The 20,308-nt window shown below is 43.2% G+C and overlaps 1 protein-coding gene across 1 annotated transcript in view; it reads left to right on the top strand.

Annotated features, from left to right (window-relative positions):
• SLC35B4 (solute carrier family 35 member B4) overlaps positions 1–18,015 on the top strand; it is a 43,708-nt gene extending 25,693 nt beyond the window's left edge. Inside the window, exons 3-10 of the mRNA XM_080818335.1 lie at positions 929–1,031; positions 2,365–2,414; positions 5,455–5,536; positions 5,757–5,817; positions 7,317–7,426; positions 8,670–8,745; positions 11,694–11,769; positions 12,625–18,015. Coding sequence (XP_080674461.1) covers positions 929–1,031; positions 2,365–2,414; positions 5,455–5,536; positions 5,757–5,817; positions 7,317–7,426; positions 8,670–8,745; positions 11,694–11,769; positions 12,625–12,868 — 802 coding nt within the window. The 3' untranslated portion in view covers positions 12,869–18,015. The remainder of the gene's footprint in view (positions 1–928; positions 1,032–2,364; positions 2,415–5,454; positions 5,537–5,756; positions 5,818–7,316; positions 7,427–8,669; positions 8,746–11,693; positions 11,770–12,624) is intronic.
• The last annotated feature ends 2,293 nt before the right edge of the window (positions 18,016–20,308 follow it).

The following is a 20,308-nucleotide window of genomic DNA, read 5'->3' as shown; positions in this document are numbered from 1 at the left end:
TCCAAAATTATGTAATTATTTATTCATAACTGTTCATTTATATTTTTCCCTTCCTCTAAGTTATTAGGGTTACTGAATGTTGGTTTTTGGTTTTTGCTTTTATTATTAAGGACCTATAAACTGTCAAAAACAGAGGCCCTGATTTTAAATACAACTTGGTAACAGTCAGATAATATCCTCATTAATTTGGAGACCGCCAGTTCGGAATGTGAGATAATTTCAACAGTTGCTAGATTGAAAGTCATCCTTAATTTAGCACATCTTTTCTTTAGAATGGAATTGTGGAAATTAACAGTAGAAACAAGTATATATAGGAAATGGTTGGGAGAATTAACCATTACATACAAAGAAGTGATAATGATAATAAATATTATCCATTCACTGAAAAACCTATTGATGTCTATCAGACAACATTTTTTGTTTTTGTTTTTTTGTTGTTTTTTAAAAAGACTTATTTATTTATTAGAGCACATGCAAGCATACAAGCAGAAGGAGAGGCAGAGCGAGAGGGAGAAGCAGGCTTCCCACTGAGCAGGGAACCTGATGCTGGGCTCGATCCCAGGATCCCAGGATTGTGACCTGAGCTGAAGGCAGACACTTAATCGACTGAGACACCCAGTCACTGCTCAGATGTTTTTTGAAGCCTAGTTTCAAATTGCTTGAAAGATATTTTGAGTATACTCAAAAGATTAAAATAGTGTTTCTTGAAACATAGTCTATCATTCAGACTTTTTCCTTGTTAGTCTGGCTTCGGATGTATTTTTATATGTACTTAGTACTGACTTCACATTATCGTAGCGATATAATCTTTTAATCTAGAGGGACTAAAACAAAATACTTTTCTAACCAAACATAACTATTTCCTTCTATACTTGATTTTCTTGAAGTAGTAGATTTTGTGTGATGTGCTGTGATCTCTGCACTTCAGGTACTATGCTGTGATGGTGACCATGTTCTTCACGGTCAGCGTGGTGAACAACTATGCCTTGAATCTCAACATCGCCATGCCCCTGCATATGATATTTAGATCCGTAAGTGCTGCCCACTGACGGGCGTATGTGCCTCTGGGAAACCTAAGTGGGTCGATTGAACGCTTGACAGAAGTAGAAAGGTCTTATAACAAGTAGAGTCCAGCATCTAAGGAAGGTCTCCTGGATGCAGGAGCAAAGGCTGGCTTTCATCTGTACAGTAAGGCCAAGAGGGGACAGTTGACTTTCATCCCTCTGAGGTCTTCTGGGTGATCAATAAAAGGAGCTAAAATCTCTCTGGATCACAGATTTCATGTTTAATTTCCTTCATCTGATCGATTTTGTATTCAGACTTGCTATGAACATTATTTAACTTATTTCTTACCACTTTTGGTTTCTTTCATAAAATTATGTTTACTTCTAGTACATAAAATTGATACATCCCTTTTTTGGTTTTCTAATTTTTTAAAGCAAGAGACTTTTGAGACAATAAGTAAAAGGAAATTCTTATTTTTTTAAATACTTACTTACTTTAGAGAGAGTGTACGCATGCACGGGTGCAGTGAGGGGCAGCGGGTGAGAGTCTCAGGGAGACTCCTCGCTGAGTGTGGAGCCTGATGCAGGGCCTGATCTCAATCACCTGGGCCCCAACCAAGAGTGGGACGCTTAACTGACTGAGCCATCCAGGTGCTCTAAATAAAGGGAAATTCTTAAAGATTTTTATTTATTTATTTGAGAGTTTGTATGTAAGTAAATAAGAACGGAGTGCTCCCTACACATCAAGAAAGACTTCAAGGGGAATGTAGTTAGGATAGCAAAAGAATGCAGAATTGGTGACCATGGTAATTATAACATTTCTGTGTAGTCTGAGATTTCTGGGAGATTAAAGATACTATCCTCAAAGGGACTTTTCAGAGCTAATTATAATTACAAAAGTGACTTTCAAAGTACGGAGCACATAATAGACTTTCAATAAACTCTTGCTGATTGAGCGACAGCTTTCCAGAGAAGAGAACGATCCCTGCACGCCTTCTTTCATTAATTAAAACCGGGGGTGAGGAGAAGCTTAGCAAAAGCTCTCATAAATGGATGGAAAAATTTAACAAAATTAAGTCTACAATATAATTCATTTCTGGTAGCCTTAGTTTCAGCTCTGACCAATATTTAGAGAATTGGTCATTTTTATTCTCATTGTTATCTTCAGAAGGTGTTATTTACATAACAAATTTGTGTGCTTTATACTTGTTGCCATTATAAGAACAAGTGGACCTTACTAATTAATCATCCTAACCACTTCCTTTCTGGCTTTTTCTTGCTTGTCCATATTCTTACTTATCTTGAATTATTGTCTTTCCCTGGTGCACTCAAACTCTCTTACTGTTTTCTCCTTTTGCAGGGTTCTCTCATTGCCAACATGATCCTAGGAATTATCATTTTGAAGAAAAGGTAAATAATACACTTTCATATTTTGTGTATAGGAAGGATATCCTGAGCCCCATCCATAGGCTGGATTCCTTTCCTCGTAGTGGTGATAAGTTTGCTCTCAATCACCTAGCTTGTTTCTTGATTTTCTCTGTGCCGGTGCTGCGCATCCCAAGGCCATGGACCAGGTAAGGGGCCCCACCTGTGGCTTTGGAGCATTTCCTCTGTGTAGAACAGAATAGCTCTTGTCAGCACTGCATCCTTAGTACCGTGATAACCTCCAAAGCCAGCCGATCTAGAACTTGACTGTCCCATGTGGTCTCCACTAACTCCACAGGACTCTTGACATTTAAATTTTAGTTACGTGGGGCGCCTGGGTGGCTCAGTGGGTTAAAGCCTCTGCCTTCGGCTCGGGTCATGATCCCAGGGTCCTGGGATCGAGCCCTGCATCAAGCTCTGCTCGGCAGGGAGCCTGCTTCCTCCTCTCTCTCTGCCTGCCTCTCTGCCTACTTGTGATCTCTGTCTGTTAAATGAATTTTAAAAAAATAAAAAAATAAAAAATAAATTTCAGTTACTTAAAATTAAATAAATATTTCGTTTCTCACATTTCAAGTGCTCAGTAGCCACACGTGGCTACTGGCGACCATGTTGGAGAACCCAGGTAGGGAACATTTTCAGCCTCGTGGAAGTTCTTGAACGGCACTCTCATAGAAGGTGTTTATCAGTACAACATGATGAACTAACGACACCCATGTGAGAGAGAAAATTCCTAACAAAGACCCAACAACAAAGACCCTTGTGTGATGTGCTGTGATCTCTGCACTTCTGTTCTATGTGGCTGTCACCAGTGCCTCTCTCTGGGATATGACTGGGAAATCTCAGAAATACCTGGGATACCTTCTCAAAGTATTTGTCTTTCCCTTCGTTCTGAGCCTTACCCCTTACTCCCAAGGAGGAAGGGCACTGGGGAGAGTCAGCGCATTCAGTCTGGAACATTTCTCAGGGGAAGTTCACCCTCACTGTTAAGATCAATTGTACAGGGGCGCCTGGGTGGCTCAGTGGGTTAAAGCCGCTGCCTTCGGCTCGGGTCGTGATCCCGGCGTCCTGGGATCGAGCCCCGCGTCGGGCTCTCTGCTCAGCGGGGAGTCTGCTTCCTCCCTTCTCTCTCTGCCTGCCTCTCTGCCTACTTGTGATCTGTCTGTCAAATAAATAAATAAAATCTTTAAAATAAAAAAAAAAAAAAAAAAAAAAAGATCAATTGTACAAGCTCAGGCCAGCTTTTCTCTGTTTTTAGTAGCTAGCCCCAGGGTTAGAAGTCTCTACCAGCTTAGGAAGTGCTGCCAGTTAAGTGTGGCAACCTAAAGTATTTAAGTAATAAGAGCTGTGTGGTAGGGACAGTTGTCCTGTCCTGCTAGGCTCCTTATCATGAACCCTTTATCTTTGGAGGCTTAGTCCCCAGATGAGTCCGACTGCAGCTGACTTCCTTTCCAGGTCTCCACGTAAGTGTTCGTATGTAATGGGTTTGTTACATTGAAGTGACTGCAACCCTTCTTGGTAGTGTAGACTTGGCGTTGGGGCAGACCCGCAGGCCTTCCAACTCTTGATTTGGCTCGTAATAGGGCTACAAAAGAACATATTCTAAAAGGAATGTGTTCTCCTGAGAGTGTTCTGAAATGTCAGGGGCCTTTTTTTCTTTTAATTTTATTTATTTATTTGACACACAGAGAGAGAGCGAGCACAAGCACGCAGAGCAGCAGGCAGAGGGAGAGGGGGAAGCAGGCTCCCTGCTGAGTAAGGAGCCTGACAAGGGGCTCGATCCCAGGACCCTAGGATCATGACCTGAGCCGAAGGCAGAGGCTTAACCGACTGAGCCACCCAGGTGCCGTCAGGGGCCTTTCTTAATCATCTCCGTTGCCCTGGAGAGCTTGTATTGGGTCTGTCCTCTTGCATCTGTCCAAGTGAGCCCTGTTGACTCTCCTTGCTGTGTATCACCCAGAGAGCAGGAATTTCCCTCAGGTAACCATCTAATATCAGGAATTTGTAAGTTATTATCTCCTTTGGTGTATTTTGAGTGGAGCCCCTTAGGGTCACAGTGTGTTCCTCATTCCGGGATTTGAAGACCAAGTCAATCCTTACCTCATCCTGCGCTTCGTTAATTTTTAGGCCTGTCTTACAAACCTCTCCCTGTCTTGATCTTTCCAGACTCCAGTGCCCTTACTTTTCCATCTGCCTCCTCAGGGCCTCCGACTTCATCCTGCCTCTCTCCACCAGCAGGTTGCTCTTGGCCCCCGATCTGCAGCTTAGCCAGGCCTGCTGGCCTGCTACGAGGTGATATGACCGGAACTGTACAAAGTATTTAACTAGAAAACCTTGACTGGCTCATCCTGTAAATTTAATTCCTTTTTGTCCTTGCCTGAGTCCTTCCGCTTTATCAGTACGAGCCCAAGAGGGATATTAATGATGTTGTTTCAGTTAATATGAAATGCCACTGTTCTTACTGCCAGTAGTCCTATTAGTGAAATATTTCTTCCTTTATCCAACTGTGCTGACGTTTAAAAACGTCTAAGTCGGTCAGAGGTGTTTAAAAAAAAAATCCTCTCCTGACAATGGCCAGTTGAATGATTTTTTTCCCCCCGACACTGAATCCTGCTACTTGTCCCTTATGATCCGTTCTCCCTCTTGTGTGGTGTGTCTCTGACGCTTGGGTTTGGGTCCCTGAAGACCGGAAGCACCACAGGTGGCAGTTCAGGTCTGTCCGGCTTTCCCTGGGACCCCGAGCAGGATGGCCTAGCATGTCTGGCCTATGTCTTTTTTTGTTTTCGTGTTCTGACGAAACAACCTCTCGGTCCACAGACTAACAAACTATTTTAAGCAACACCAAGAAAGGGAGTTTAGCCACCGGTCAGCATCCTGCTTCGTTCGTGCCCAGACTTCGGTGTGTGCGAGCCCGTCGGCTGGATTCCGCTGACGGCTGCTCTCGCACAGCATCGGACTGGGAGCATCGCGTGGAAGTTCGTATCCGTGCTTGTCTTCTCCTGAGGTGTTCTCGTTCTTGTTTTCGCAGATACAGCATTTTCAAATATACCTCCATTGCCCTGGTGTCTGTGGGGATATTTATCTGCACTTTCATGTCAGCAAAGCAGGTGGTAAGAGTCGCTTCACAAATCGTTTCTCTTCCCTGCTTGCCGTGGGGGCCCCCGGGGTGTTTTACGGACGCAGGACATTGACATGCTTATGCCATGGAAGGATTTGGGTCTCTGCGAGAGAAGAGCGGGCAGGAGAGGGTAACACAGATCGTTCCTTCGTACCCAGGCACCTGGCATGTAGCTCTGGTCTCTCTACCTGGTATTTTCTCGTCTTTCCTAGACTTCCCAGTCCAGCTCGAGTGAGAATGATGGATTCCAGGCGTTTTTAAGGTGGCTGCTAGGCAAGTACAGTGATTACAATAACGCTAATTGCCTCTGAAGTTCTGTTTGCTGAGTTTTCTCCCAGGGGACGGGTTTCTTGGCAAGAAGCTTTGGCTAACCAGATTATGCCACTGAAGAGAGAGGCACCTGGGATCACCTATCTCTGAACTTCGGTGTTCAGAACGTGAAAAAAGAAAACGTCCACGTTCAGGGTAATGTATTCTACAACACGGTTCCACGATTTCCGTGGCCGCCATTGGTATGGAACGAAAAGCGCACATCCGTTTGCCTGTCACTCTCTCTGAGCGAGTGCGTAGTCCTCTATTTGTTCTTGGTCTGTCTCCTGAGTAGAAGCAGTCAATTTCCAAGGGACTCATTTCTAAATCTTAGATTCATTTTCTTCATAAGTTAGCTCTTCCATAATGAGTGTTCTCAGACCCGACTGATCATCAGAGTCTCCTAGGGAATTTTTAAAAATATGAGTATCTCTTTGTGGAACTCATTAGACCACTCCTACAGAGCTCTGGCCTCGTGTTGTCGGATACGGAGGTGAAACTCTTTCCAAGCGCAGGCCGTGACGGCAGTAACAGAGTGAGAGTGAAGCAAAGAGAAATAGCAACGAAAGAACTAGAATCTCCCTGCTGCTTGGCTTCGAAAATTTACCCCTTTAAGGTTGTTCTTCTTCACGAAAAAAAAAATCATCATGAACTGTTAGAAAACACTTTATTCAATAAGAAAAATTTGCAGAGGATATAAACATACAATTCATGGGGAAAAATTAATATCTGATTGCTGTATGTTTAGCCTCAGTACTCTTAGAATCAGAGAGATGTAAACTGAAACCAAAATGCAGTACCTTTTTATTTTTGGCCTATTAAAATGGCAAGATAGTAAATGATTTTCCTCATTGCTGCCGGGGGTGCAGTAAGACAACCATTTTTGTATAAACTGTTTATGGTAGAAATGGACACAGCCTTTCTGGAAAAATTTATGCACTGTTTTAAAAATGTCTGCAACTTCTGACTCTGTAATTTCATTCAGGAAAGTTTACCCTGAGGAAATCATCAACATTTTGTTTAAAGATTTATGTACAAGGATATACATTGATTTCAATGGTGAAATAATTGGAAGTAATCTAATCATTCTCGTGTTGTAAGACCTTTACTATGGTCCCTGCACATGATAAAGTCATGGAGCCGTGGGTTCATACCTTGGAAAAATATTCTAATGAATGACTTGAAGGGAAATCCAAAAAAAAAAATCCAAAAAAAGGATTATGAAGAAAGCAAGATGTACATTTGTATATTCATTATAATCCTGTGTTAGCATAAAATATATACATAAATAGAGCAGACTATCAAGGAGTGGGTAGTGATAATGTGGTTGATTTTTACTTTTAAAAATTTTGTACATGTTCTACAGCTGGCTTGTGATAAATGTAGAACAGTCACTGTTCTTTAGGAAAACGTGTGGAAATGAGCAAATCCAGTATCTTATAACCTGGTTTTTGTGTTTTCAGGGATTGGGGCACTGACGTTTGCACTTCTGATGTCAGCACGGATGGGTATTTTCCAAGAGACCCTATATAAACAATTTGGGAAACATTCCAAGGAGGCTTTGTTTTATAATGTAAGCAATTTCTTGAGCCTGAGATAAAAAGTACTGAATCATACTCTGTTATTTCAAATGAAATATGCGTTTTTCTGGTGTAGCTAAAGGACCAAGTATTTTTTTTTCAAACATTTTATTTATTTATTTGACAGAGAGAGAAAGATCACAAGTAGGCAGAGAGGCAGGCAGAGAGAGAGGGGGCAGCAGGCTCCCCACCAGAGCAGAGAGCCTGATGTGGGGCTCGATCCCAGGACTCTGAGATCATGACCTGAGCCGAAGGCAGAGGCTTAACCCACTGAGCCACCCAGGCACCCCAGGACCAAGTATTTTTAATAGGCTACGAATGTGTATTCTTAGCCACAGTTCTCTACGTGAGCTGCTCATGATCGGTCAGTGTGAACCTAGCATGTCCCGTAACCAGGAACAACGTCTGTGGATAAGGACCTTCACCCCCAGTGTTCCTGTAGATGAAATCGAGTAAAACCACTATGGATACTTGGAACAGGAATATAAGTTACAAAAACCCCATGCAGAGGGGGCCGGGGGCAGGAGGACAAGCCTTTGAGGGAAGAGGGGGGACAGCATCCCTCCAGGGAGCGCTCTGTACTCGATGGAGAGTTCCATTAGCTAATTCTGTGTGCTTCTGCTGCTTTTTTGGAAACTGCTAAGCCAGAGCCGCCCCCTCTAACTGTACTCTTCCTCCAGCCTCTCTCCTATGGAGAGAGCATCCACAGCACGGCCCCTCAAGGTCCCAGGCAGTAGAGATGCCGCCCGCCTCAGGGTTCAGAGGTTCGTCACTGCCAGCTTTCGTGCTGAAGCTGCAGACAATCAGGCTGAGATATTTAACTGGGACTGGAGGGTGTGGCCGGGAATTAAAAAAATAAGGAACAGGCTCTCTGGTTCACGTCTTTCTTTTAGAACAGTACCTGGCTCAGGGTAACTGCCCCATAACGGGCTGAATGACTATGAGTTTAAGCCTCCCTTTTGCTGAGGGAAGGGTGCTGGCTTCATTTTTTTGTTCAGTGTGTGATGATCTCTGACTCCAGTCCGTAAGTCCCAGAGCTGTGGCTTGGGGTCAGTAGCCTGCTGGACAGTGTCACGTGGTCCAAAGTCCTGGATACGTTTAACCTAATGAGTCTGAATTGCTTCTCTTGATCCTGCCTGTCAGACTGCTTGTAGAACTGTGAGTCATTGTGAAGCTGCCGTGTGTATTCTGTAATACTTCTGTATGTAAATTTACATGAACTCTTTCTTCCCATAGCATGCCCTTCCGCTTCCTGGCTTCATTTTCCTGGCTTCCGACATTTATGACCATGCAGTTCTGTTCAATAAGTCTGGTGAGTGGGGGCTTAGCTGGTAGAATCACCTGACAGGTTCTGGGGCCACTTCTCAGTTTCGCCGTGGACTTGACCGCAGCTTTTTTCACGATCTTACCCAAATCACCGCCTTTTGGGGAGCCATCCCCACTCCACCTCCTGGGGATACCGTGCTGTTCATCAGCCGTTGCAGTGGCAAAAGCTCTTCCAGATGCTTCTCAGTTATTTGCAAACGATGCAAGAGGGTATCTTCACATTTTCTGTTTTGCTTTGGAATTTGTGTGTTTGTGTTTGCATGCGGAACGTTTGATGTTTTGAGAATGCCAAAAAATAGCAATACCACCCCGCAGAGGGGGGACCGTGAGAAACCGGGCAGCCGTCAGCTCTGTCTGCTCCTGCCCTTCCTTTGCTGCAAAGGCAAAGGCGGACCCGCTCACACACACCGTCCTAGCTCCCTTGGAGCGAGGGGAAACAAACCATGAGGGGGCTTTTTTCCAAGGTAAAGGGTAGGAAATAAAGCAGCAGGAATAAGCAAAATTCATTCAGATGTCTACAGGGTAAATTAGCTGTTACTTGTCCAAGGGACTGTTTCATCAACTAGCTATATATTGCTGATTAACTTGAAGGGGATTACCTATCTGATGTAATTATCGACTAAAAGACATAGTGTTTATACAGACAAAGGAACACACAGGAACAAATAAACATGTGTAAAATTAAGGCTTTCTGTTGCTCATATTCTAAAATGGTAGGTATATTTTGTGGGGTGGCGGTATGTGCCCCGTAAACTTGTTTGTCATCAGAACCTGCGTTAGGAAGTTTTGAACGCTTTCTGTTGGAGTTTGCAGTGTTGTCTGTCCCATTCACCCACAGAAAGTGTGTAATGAAGGTAGTGTGTCAAAGTTTTGGTTTTTTTTTTAAGATTTTATGTATTTATCTGACAGAGATCACAAGTAGGCAGAGAGACAGGCAGAGAGAGAGGGGGAAGCAGGCTCCCTGCTGAGCAGAGAGCCCCATGCGGGACTCAATCCCAGGACCCCGAGATTATGACCTGAGCCGAAGGCAGAGGCTTAACCCACTGAGCCACCCAGGCACCCCTGTCAGAAAGTTTTTAAGGTTCTGGGGTGCCTGGGTGGCTCGGTGGTTTAGGCCTCTACCTTCGGCTCGGGTCGTGGTCTCGGGGTCCTGGGATCGAGCCCCGCATCGGGCTCTCTGCTCGGCGGGAGCCTGCTTCCCCCTCTCTCTGTCTGCCTCTCTGCCTAGCTCTGATTTCTCTCTGTCAAATAAATAAAATCTTAAAAAAAAAAAGAAAGTTTTTAAGGTTCTGAATTACTCAATCATTTCTGACTTTTTTTTTTTTTTTTGGAGATGTAATTGACACATGGCCATTTTTGACACAATAATTTTTAAGGTCCCTTGAGAGTTTCCACATAGCGATGGACTATTGACATAAAAATATTATCAGACTCCTTGGGATTGATTTTGATTTAGTTACTAGAATGCTGCTTCTGAAAGTCACAGGGATGGTATTTACGTAAAATCTTTTTTAGAGTATGCCTTCAACTTCTTCAAGACCATCCCTGAGTTAAGTATGTTTTCTTTTTTCCTCTGGCTTGCCTCAGGTTATCTCAGATGAACCTGTTATCCTTGAATTTGTTACGAGAATTGAATACCCACCTAAATATTTTGAGTCCTACTGATTGACTTTTACATAGCAAATTGATACAGTGGATCTCTGAAGCTATTAAACAGTAATAATGTTACTTGTCTTTTCAGTGTTTCAAAGACAGTTGAATACCACATTATGGGGATTTCCCACTAGTCTAGTCAGTTATATTTTATGTTTTGCAAAAGAAAAGTAACATTCCTTTACTAAGGAGATCTCACTGTCACTGTTAGAATTTCCTAATTACACAGAATAATTCTACCCCCCAAACACCTTAGGAATTTTTAAAGACTGATCGTTTGAGAATTACTATGTCCTTAGTCTCTTTGATCTTGAATATTTTATTTCCTCCCAGATATTTGCTATGCAAGCCTCATAACATAAGAATGCATTTAAAGGAAGAAAAATTACAGTTCTATAGCCTTAGACGTCAGCTAATTTCATTTTAGCAGTTTCTTTCCAGACAGTGCTTACATACATTTTTACATAGTCGTAATCCTTGTGTGGATACATTTCATACTTGCTTTCTCACTTGCCTTCTTTTTTGTGTGAGTGTATATAATCTTCATGATTCTTTTTTCATCAAATGTGTCCCGCCTCATTTAGTGAAAGTTCCTTTAAGGCTTACACAGCCACTGAGATTGATTTGGTTTTTCCTCATTATAAATAGTACTCCATCAATGGAGAACTTTTTTCTTCTTTTGAATTAATGAGGATTAATTCCTAAGAATGACTGTCAATACTTGTGTTGTCCCTTAATGTGAGCATTATGAAATGGATTTAAAACACACACACACACACACACACACACACACACCCCAGTTGATACTACTACCAAATGAGTGGCTGCCAATTCCACTACTGCCTTTCCAGATTAAGATTTTATACGTTTTTAATTGCTGTTTTAATAGAGTCTAAAATGGTAGAACCCTGTTTAGTTTTGAATTCTTCGATTACTAGTAGGATTGCATGTATTTCCAAATGGTATTTATTTATGGGTTGTCTTTACTCTGGGGTCGATCATCATTTAAGAGCATGTCATTTGTAACTTCTCTGTGCCTCACAGTGTTTCTTTGTAAAGTGGGGTCCTAGTCAGGTGGATGGTGATGGGTTTATTTTACAGTTGCAATAAATAATTTAAGAAACCAATGTAATGACTCTTGAGACCGACGTAGCCTGGAATCAAGGCAAGTAAAGTGGCATATGGGTCCAAGTCCAAGGGAAGTAGTGTTGCTGTCTCTGTTACGTTTGGTCTCCATTCAGCTGTCAGAAATAGGACCGTCTCCCCTCTCCATCTTTGCAGAATTGTATCAAGTTCCGGTCATTGGTGTGACAGTGCCCATCATGTGGTTCTACCTCCTCATGAACGTCATCACTCAGTATCCTTTGCGCTCCTCTGCCATGAGGTCTGCTCCGTGGTCTTTTGACCGAGGAATGTTTATTCTTCTAACGGTGCATGACTTGAGTTTCGTCTCTGCCTTGATCTGTTCTGTACTACCGGAGACAGAGCTGCCCATCCAGTTAGTGCCTTGGTCGGGGGGCCAGAGAGAGGTTAGTGCTGCAGCAGGTCGGTAAGTCCCTGGGCACCATAAAGGGACTGCTCCGGGGGGAGGTGTAGAATCAGTGGATCACCAAGGAATAGTATAGGACGTGAATGCTCCGTGATTTCTGCTGGAGTTGTTTGGTAGCCTAGGATATGTCTCAGGTTGCCACAAAATTCTGCAAGAAATTTCAAACTAACTAAGACCTAATTTTTTAAATGGTTCCTTTGAACAACCTGAAGTACGTTATAAAATCATGAAGGGTCTGAAACCGTGAAACAGGTCGAGATTGGTCTCGTTCCTCTGACGTCACCTAGTAGATTGGCCGGCAGAGTTCGTCTTTGGACAAAGAGGTGGAGCCCGGGTCCCCTAAAGTAGGTTTGCTGACGTTTATTGAAAGTGTTACCTACCTTCTGTCACTGCTTGGGAGGGGACCCTCACCGTACACCGTGTGAGGAACTCAGAGCGAGAACAGTGGGCGGTCTGCTGGCATTCAAGGGAGGATCCACAGATGAATGGTAGGACGTTCATTCAGTAAGATGTTCTACTGAGGAAGAGCCTCCGAGCAGCCATAACCCACCCTTGTCTTCTGGTTCTTAGAATATGAGCATTTAAACCAAGAGCGATGCCAGAATGTTCTCCCTGGTGTTCTCTCTCTAGTCTACCGAAACCACCTTAACCCTACCACCCCAGGTACGTGTGCATCCGGGGCGTCTTCATTCTCACCACGGAGTGCGCCTCCCTCACCGTCACCCTTGTCGTGACCCTACGCAAGTTCGTCAGCCTCATCTTTTCCATCTTGTACTTCCAGAACCCTTTCACTCTGTGGCACTGGCTGGGTACCTTGTTTGTCTTCATTGGGACCCTAATGTACACAGAAGTGTGGAACAACCTAGGGACCACAAAAAGCCAGCTTCAGAAGGACAAGAAGAACTGAAGCCTGCCCGGAGCAGAGACCAGGGTCGTGATGTGCTAGGGTCTGGTGAAGGGCTGGCCGCCCTTCCACGTTCGTCAGCGCTGAAGTGTTGAACCCACCGTGTACCAGAGAATCCTCAGAAGGAGGGACTTCTCAGATTTCTTAAGGCTGTACAGACAGCGTCTGTGGACTCCAAATGGAAACCCCTCGACCATGAAAACCCTCAACCGTGAAGGAGAAACAAGAACAGTTCTCTGCTCTTGAACAGCCAGCTCGTTTGTTACTTGTTTACCAAAATATTTAGTACTGTTACTTGTTTATTGAGTTCTGAGTCCCCACAGCTAGTAGTTTTATATCCGTGTTCGGTGGTGGTCTCTTGTTGCCATTCTGACGATTCTCTGCCACACAGTCATTATCATCCTGTGGCCTCGTCCCTTTTTTCTTGTCACCTTCCCCTCCCCCACCACTCCCCGCGGCCCTGTCAGTCAGTCAGATGCATCATCATCAGGAAACAACCGAGCTGAGACACCGGTGACACTGGGACTGGAAAAGAAGCAGTTGTCCCTGTGAGCCGAGCCCTTGTCATACTGGAGCAGGGCTGGTGGGAATCCTTTCCCACATCTTGCCTTTTTTTTTCCTTTTTTCCTTTTTCCCTATGCAAAAGTCTGTTGCTTTCTCTGCTTAGAACAGACCTTCAGCGTCTCTCTGAGGCACAGTTAATAAGAAAGAAAGGTTGTGTATGACTCGGGAGAGACGTTTTCCCAGTGTGAAGCCCTGTAGCTCCGAGTGGAGATGGTGCTGCCGGGTCGGCTGGGAGCGGCTGGCCCTCGGCGGCCCCCAGAGGCCCACAGCTCCGGGCTGCTGCCAGTGGGTGCCTTTCCTGCTGGGAAGGCTGCTTAACCGGAGAGACTGAGCTCTGCCTGTCAGGCTGACAGAGTCGTGGTCAGTCAGGCTAAGGAGGAGACTAGTATATGGGGGGTGTGGTGTATAAATCAGGTCCAGTCGCAACGAAAATGAAGGGATTTGGTTTTTTTTCCTTCCTTTCCTATGAGGTATCTTAGTGTTCTTGATGGGTGTTTACAGGTGGTTGGGAGATAACGCGTTTTGCTCTGTGTGGAAACATGATGCCCCTTTTGGCTGATCATTTCGGAGGTGTGGTCTTTCCTTGCTGGGGTAATTTTGAGAACGAGGAACAGTATCAGCATAGCGTGTGTAGGGGTGTGTGTGTGTGTGTGTGTGTGTGTGTGCGCGCGCGCGCGCGTGTAGTTTCTGCGATAACATTGGAGGAGAAAAGAACATGAAAGTCTGTTCTTTTATTGCCTCATTTTTTCACTCAGCGCCCCTCCCCCCCCCATCATTACCCTCACAGGAGTACCTCCCTCCTTTGTGCACAGAGACCTTCCTTTTGCTTTTGGGCACAGACTGTCTTAAACTGTGATGTGGTTCTGCAGATCTCCTTGGCTCACGCTGTGGTGTGGCAGGTTTGCTCCACGGCCGGTAGCTGGTCTCTGATGGGGTCTGAGGTAAGTCCCAGAGCCTTTGGGTCGCTCTGAGGGAGTAACTTAAGCCACCCCATTGTCGTCTGCATGTCAGTCACGGGTGTTCAGACTCAATTGTTGCTCTAGACGTGGACAGCTTTCCAGTGCTGATCACTGGTCTGCCCTAAAAGATGCTGAATTTGGCACGAACCCATTCACGGAATCAAAAGGCATTTTCTTTGAAATATGTAGCGTTCTTCAGACTGACGGTGCTATAAGTAGCATGTGTTAGATAGCCTCTTAAAAACAAAAGCTTTTTTTTTTTTAAATCACTTAAAAGAAGAACGTGTCCCTAGGGGCTGTTGGATTGCTGTGTTATCTGGAGTCTCAACAGGCTGTCCTAACTCAGTGTCATCCTTTTTATGTTGATGAAAATTTTTAGTAATTGAAATGTGCTGGTGTACACAGACCGCATTTAACTGAGTCTATTAGATTTTAGATTCTGGTTTTAGAACGTACACGTTCCTCAGTCTGAACACCTCTGCCGGTTTTATTAACGAGAGGTTATATATGGACAGACTTTGGCACTTAAGCAAAAAATGAACGTGTGTAAGGACAGAATGTCTGAAATGCTCTGTGAGTTGATTTTCGCTCTAGTGGCCAGATGTAAGAAAATATGTCTAATGGACACTAGAACTTTCATTAATAATTTGTTTTTGGACCATTTACTTCCAGAGGATAACTGCTTTCTCAATCCAGGTTGAAACTAATTTCAACTTTTCTGAAATAGGCAAATAAACCATTTTGTAAAGGACCAGACCCAGGCAACGGAAGGAGAGATGTCTATTAAAATGCTTTTCTTCTTTCTCTGGGTCAAAACTGTGTAACTGTGTACCTCAGAGATAGGGTTTGTTTACAAAAGAGGTGGTGTTTAAGATAGCCAAAACTCTACCCTTAGAGCAAAGATCAGATAGCAGATGACACTAGCCAGAAAGTATACTGTGTGTGTGAACATGTGTACACATACCTGTGTACCCACCTAACAGCTTGACCAGTGTCATAGATAAAGTAATAGGAGAACGTGGTGGATATTTTAGTTATTTTAATGTAATACCTACATAGCCTTTAGCACAATTCTGTCCTCTCGTTAGAAATGCTTTTTCATTTTTTGACTTTTTTCTTGATCTTTTAATTTTCCTTTCCATCTAAAACAATCATTCATGTACTTGGTAACTGTCTATCAAGTTTTAAAGTATTTAGACACAATCTGTTCATCTGGGAAGATCACCTGACATTTTTAAAGCATTCTAATAACTTGAGGTCACTTCTCGAGCGCCCGTCCTCCCTTCTGCCTTATTTTGTTTCCCTCCCGAGCCCCACCTCCAGGGTCCTCACCGCACTTTCTGTTCACTTGTGTACTTTTCCACCGAAAATTTGTATAGTTTCCCACACCTGTAATCTTGTATCTGTTTATGCCTCTATTCTCTGGGGCCTCTCAGATGTTTTTGTGGGTTTTTACAAGGTATTTATATCTGTGTAGCCCGTATTTTGTTAGACATTGTTGTAAGTATTGATACTTGGCATGTTAAGATCTGGCCCATAAGTATGAACATGAGGGTGAATGTAAAAATGTTTATAAATTTTATTACCTGAAACTGGGGCTGAAAATCTTAACCACCCTGTCCTGCTGTAGTTGGAAAATAATGTTCTTGTTTCCTCCTTTCATCCCATCTTGGGCTCAGTTTACTCAGCACTGCCAGATGCCTAGGGAGGGGGAAGGTGGAAAACCTCAGGAATTAATCCAAGCCAGTGAATTAGCTGTTGGGCTGGAGGACCAATTGGCGGGTCAGAGTGAAGGGGAGGGAGAAATTTTCCTGTCCAAAGTTCTTCCAGCTGGATTAGGAGTTAAATTTCCATGAGACGGATTAACAGGAGAAAAAAAAAATCAGTTTTATATTGTGCACCCGGAGTCCCAATAATGAAACCGAAACCTAAACAAAAGACCAAAGCAGGCATTTTTTTAAATATACGTTTTAGACGGTAAACCTGTCAGGAATTGACAGGATAAAGAAAATGGATGTTTGGGAGCTTTAGTAAGGAATGTGGGCTCTGGTAGTAGATTAGTAAAAATATAACCAGGTTTGTTTCTGCAGCTTATTGGCTTTAAATAAAGGTGGAGGGGTTTTTTTTTTTCCCTGTATTCTTAGTGCGGGGAGGGTACCTTTCACAGAGGAGTGTCTGAGTGTCCTTGTACCTGTTGTTTCCCACATGGTTTCAATTCAAAATCCTGACTGTGCCATCGTGGTGCACTAGGGACGGCTCGCCCGTGGCTCCTGCAGTTCCCTCCTTGGAAACTTCCCTGGAACTCTCACCCATGGACAGTTGACAGATGGTTCCATTTCAGTGAACCAGTCCGGGTTCTGACGGGAGGTAGTTAAACTCATTTCAGGAGGCGGTGATGTATTCTCAGTCCAATGGTTCAAATCAGGAAGGAATAAGCCATTTCTGTGGAAACAAAAGCAGTGGTTGATGATTGGATCTAATTAGAAACCAGTTTCAGAGTGTAGCCCGTCAAGTGGATTTCTGGATGACAGGCAGTGGCAATCTGATGTATTGTCTGGGTTTGTAAATTTTTATGGCGATCTTTTTGAGTAGCCCATCGAGCAGCGGGCATGGAGATTGTCTACATAGGAGCTGTTGTGATTTCTCTGACGTTTAAGTTGTTTATGCGCAGTTTGCAGGGCTTCAGGAGAAAGGGCAGTTTTTGGTTATCAAGTTATTCTAAGTAAAAAGGATGGGGGAAAAAAACCCCAAAAATGTTAGTTGGGGGAACTGTAGCCAGGCACTGGAGAAAACCAGAAGAATTCAGGATCTTGTCCAGTTTATAATGAACCATACTTGAAAATAGTATTCACAAAGGTATGTTATTGAAACAGTTTTTCTATATATAATCACTCATTTTTACCAAAGATAGCCCAATAGACTAATTGGTTTGCAAAAGAAGTCTAGTTTTTTAAAACTTGGTCTAAGTGCAGCAAAAATTGTGATTGATCTTAGAGGCTCTTTTCATAAGGACTCTCCAGACTGAACTTTACAGCCTTTCAAGGTTGGCAGCCAAGTCAAATACCACAGTTTACAGCCTTTCAAGGTTAGAAGCCAAGTCAAATACTTGCCACAGACTTCAACTGTAACACCTAGAGATTGGGATTCATTCTTTCTCAAGGTCCCAAAAGTATCCCAAGTTTCTTGCATCTGCCAGGAATTGACCTTCCCTCTTCACATGGTAAGTCTGCTGGGAACTCTGTCAGCAAGATATTAGGCTATTTTTTCAGAGGGCTTCATTGGTTCCATATAGTCAACCTTAGTTCCTTAAGCTCTCTGGTTACCTGAGTTTATGCAGGTCTCCCTCAACTAGGCATTCCAGTCAAAACCCCAGTAATATAACCAGTGTTTCCAGTTATGTCCTGTTACTCTTATTGAACCTACACAAGTGAATATATTATGAAAATATAAAAATACTGGGAGTTTTTGAGTTCTGAAGGGATCAGGTAGAAGATAAATGTTTTATTCACGGAGGTATATTTTATCAAATTGCTGTAAGTTACAATTATCTTAATTTCTTTAAATCTGGAAACACAATGTTTCAACAAAAGAAAGTCATAAAAATTATAATCATCCTCAACTCATTCAGTCCCATGTTATTCTTGTTGTGCTTAACTAATTCTTACCGAGTTCAGTTGCTTGATCTTATTATCAGAAACCTGTACTACAGTTTCTTTCCATGAGTCTCAGTGCAGATGAAACACATTTGAAGGAGGGCTTGTAAAAGCATCTGAGTATAACTGTCTAGAAACAACGAAAGACTTAAAAGTGGCCATGGTTAGAGATCTGATTAGAGTTCATGACCATGCGGTTAACAAGGAAGTTCAGTTATTTCTGTGACACACACCACTTCAAGGTAACATATTAGGACATACCTGATTTCTAAGAGTTTCATACAGTTTTTAATAACATTTCTACATATAATCCGAGAGGGTTCAGTATCATTCAGTGGACAGAGCTTCCCATGTAAGTTAACAAGCCTCAGTCGTGTACTCTTTTTATATAGGAGATGAAATATCCATGGCCCCCCTGGAATATTTCAGTTAGATTGTGATGATAAGACTATAGAATTTGATTTTGGAAAGTGTGTCAATAAACATCAAAATGTCTGAACATTTTATTAAATAGGATCCCTGATCATTCTGGAGTATTTAACCAAAGTGACAATAAAAGATTTTAAAGGCAAATACTGAAGGTTACATAATTGTGAGCAAAACTTGGCTCTTTTGATATTGAAGAGTCAGTTTTCCTGAATGATCAAAGATCTGATGAAGACATAGAATCTCAGGTTATTGGTTTGCTTTTTATCAATTATAAACAAAACTCTTTAATGTTAGAACTTAAATTTATTCTAATCTTAGTCATTACTGACCATATATAAAGTCTATAAACCTACAACTTTCTTTTTTCACATTCAGATTTTGTTCTAAGTTTTCCCTCAACAAAAATGTCTTTGCATTCCTCATACCTCTTATTGAAAGCATTTTCCTTGTATACAGAGTTGGTTCCTTTATTGGGGGTAGCTTTAATCCACTTAATTTGAATTCTTAAGTGAAGTTTGAAGTAGGAAAACCTTGATCTCCCCTTCTCTGAAGGCTGACTGGACAGCTTCTGCACAACAGAGGATGGAGAGACCCCAGAGAGAGCAGAGAAAGAGACAGACATGGTAAAACAACTGGGAACCCCCCACCCCAACACTGTAAACTGAGGGACTGAACAGATTTATCTGCCCTGGAATGCAAGTAATATTCTAGTTGCCTTTTTAGACCATGGCTTCTTAAAGGATTAGCTCTCTACCAAGCAGTAGGGGGCTTGCTGGAACACTCTCAGGTTGGAGAGGCTGCAGCGTGTCTCTGTTTACACTCCTCCACCTTGATGGTGTGGAGTTAGATAGGCTCCGGGCTGGCCTGCTGCTTCTGCGAGCCTGGGTCCCCAGCACACCCTGGGTAGACCTGGACAGCATTGACTGTGGCTTCAGCTGTATCACAAGGTGACACAGGGGCAAAGCATCTCAGGACACTCCAGATGACTCGCCTGGCCCCCCTTACACATACTGCTGTGGGACGTTCTGCCCAGGCTTCCTGTGGCTCCTGCTGTCTTACCAGGTTGTCCCCTGCAGAAAAAGCCCCGGATCCCTCAGCTGTCCTGGTAGAGTGCTCTGTGCAGAGCCCTGGGATCCCCAGCCCTCACACCTGCTACAGCTCTGGCCAGGCCCACAGTCTACACCAGACATCCTTGCACCAGGCAATTTCTTCAAGTTTAGAGAGGAAGTAGCTCTTACACCTACTTCATTGAAATAAACACAAACAAAAGAAGAATGTGCTCTAAAGAAAAGCACAATACTTCGGGAAAAGAACGAAATGAAATGGAGATCACCAGTCTACCTGATAGACACAAGAGTGCATGAACTCCGTGAGAACTTCACCAAAGAAAAAAATATAAAAAAGAGCCAATCAGAGTGAAAGAATACAGTAACAAATGAAAAATACACTAGAAAAAATCATAGGCAAATTAGAGGATGCCGAGGAGTGGATCAGTGATCTGGAAGCCCGGCTGATGGAGAGCACGCAACCTGAAGGACAAAAGAAATTGTAATGTGCACAGGTTAAGAGATCTCTGGGACAACAACAAGCATCTTGACATTCACATAGGGCTCCCAGAAAGAAGAGAGAAAGATTAAATGGCAGAAAACTTATCTAACCTGGGGAAGGAAACAGACATCCAGGTCCAGGGGGCACAGAGAGCCCCAAACAAGATGAACCAAGGGAGGTCCACAACAAGACACATAATTAAAATGTCAAAGATTAAAGACAGAGAATCTTAAAAGGAGCCAGTGAGAAGCAACTAGGTATGTACAAGGAAACCCCCATAAAGCTGTATG

Source organism: Martes martes, assembly GCF_963455335.1.
Source record: "Martes martes genome assembly, chromosome: 11".
Taxonomy (NCBI): domain Eukaryota; kingdom Metazoa; phylum Chordata; class Mammalia; order Carnivora; family Mustelidae; genus Martes; species Martes martes.
The sequence above is the reverse complement of the archived record's forward strand: the minus strand, read 5'-3'. Positions and strand labels throughout refer to the sequence as shown.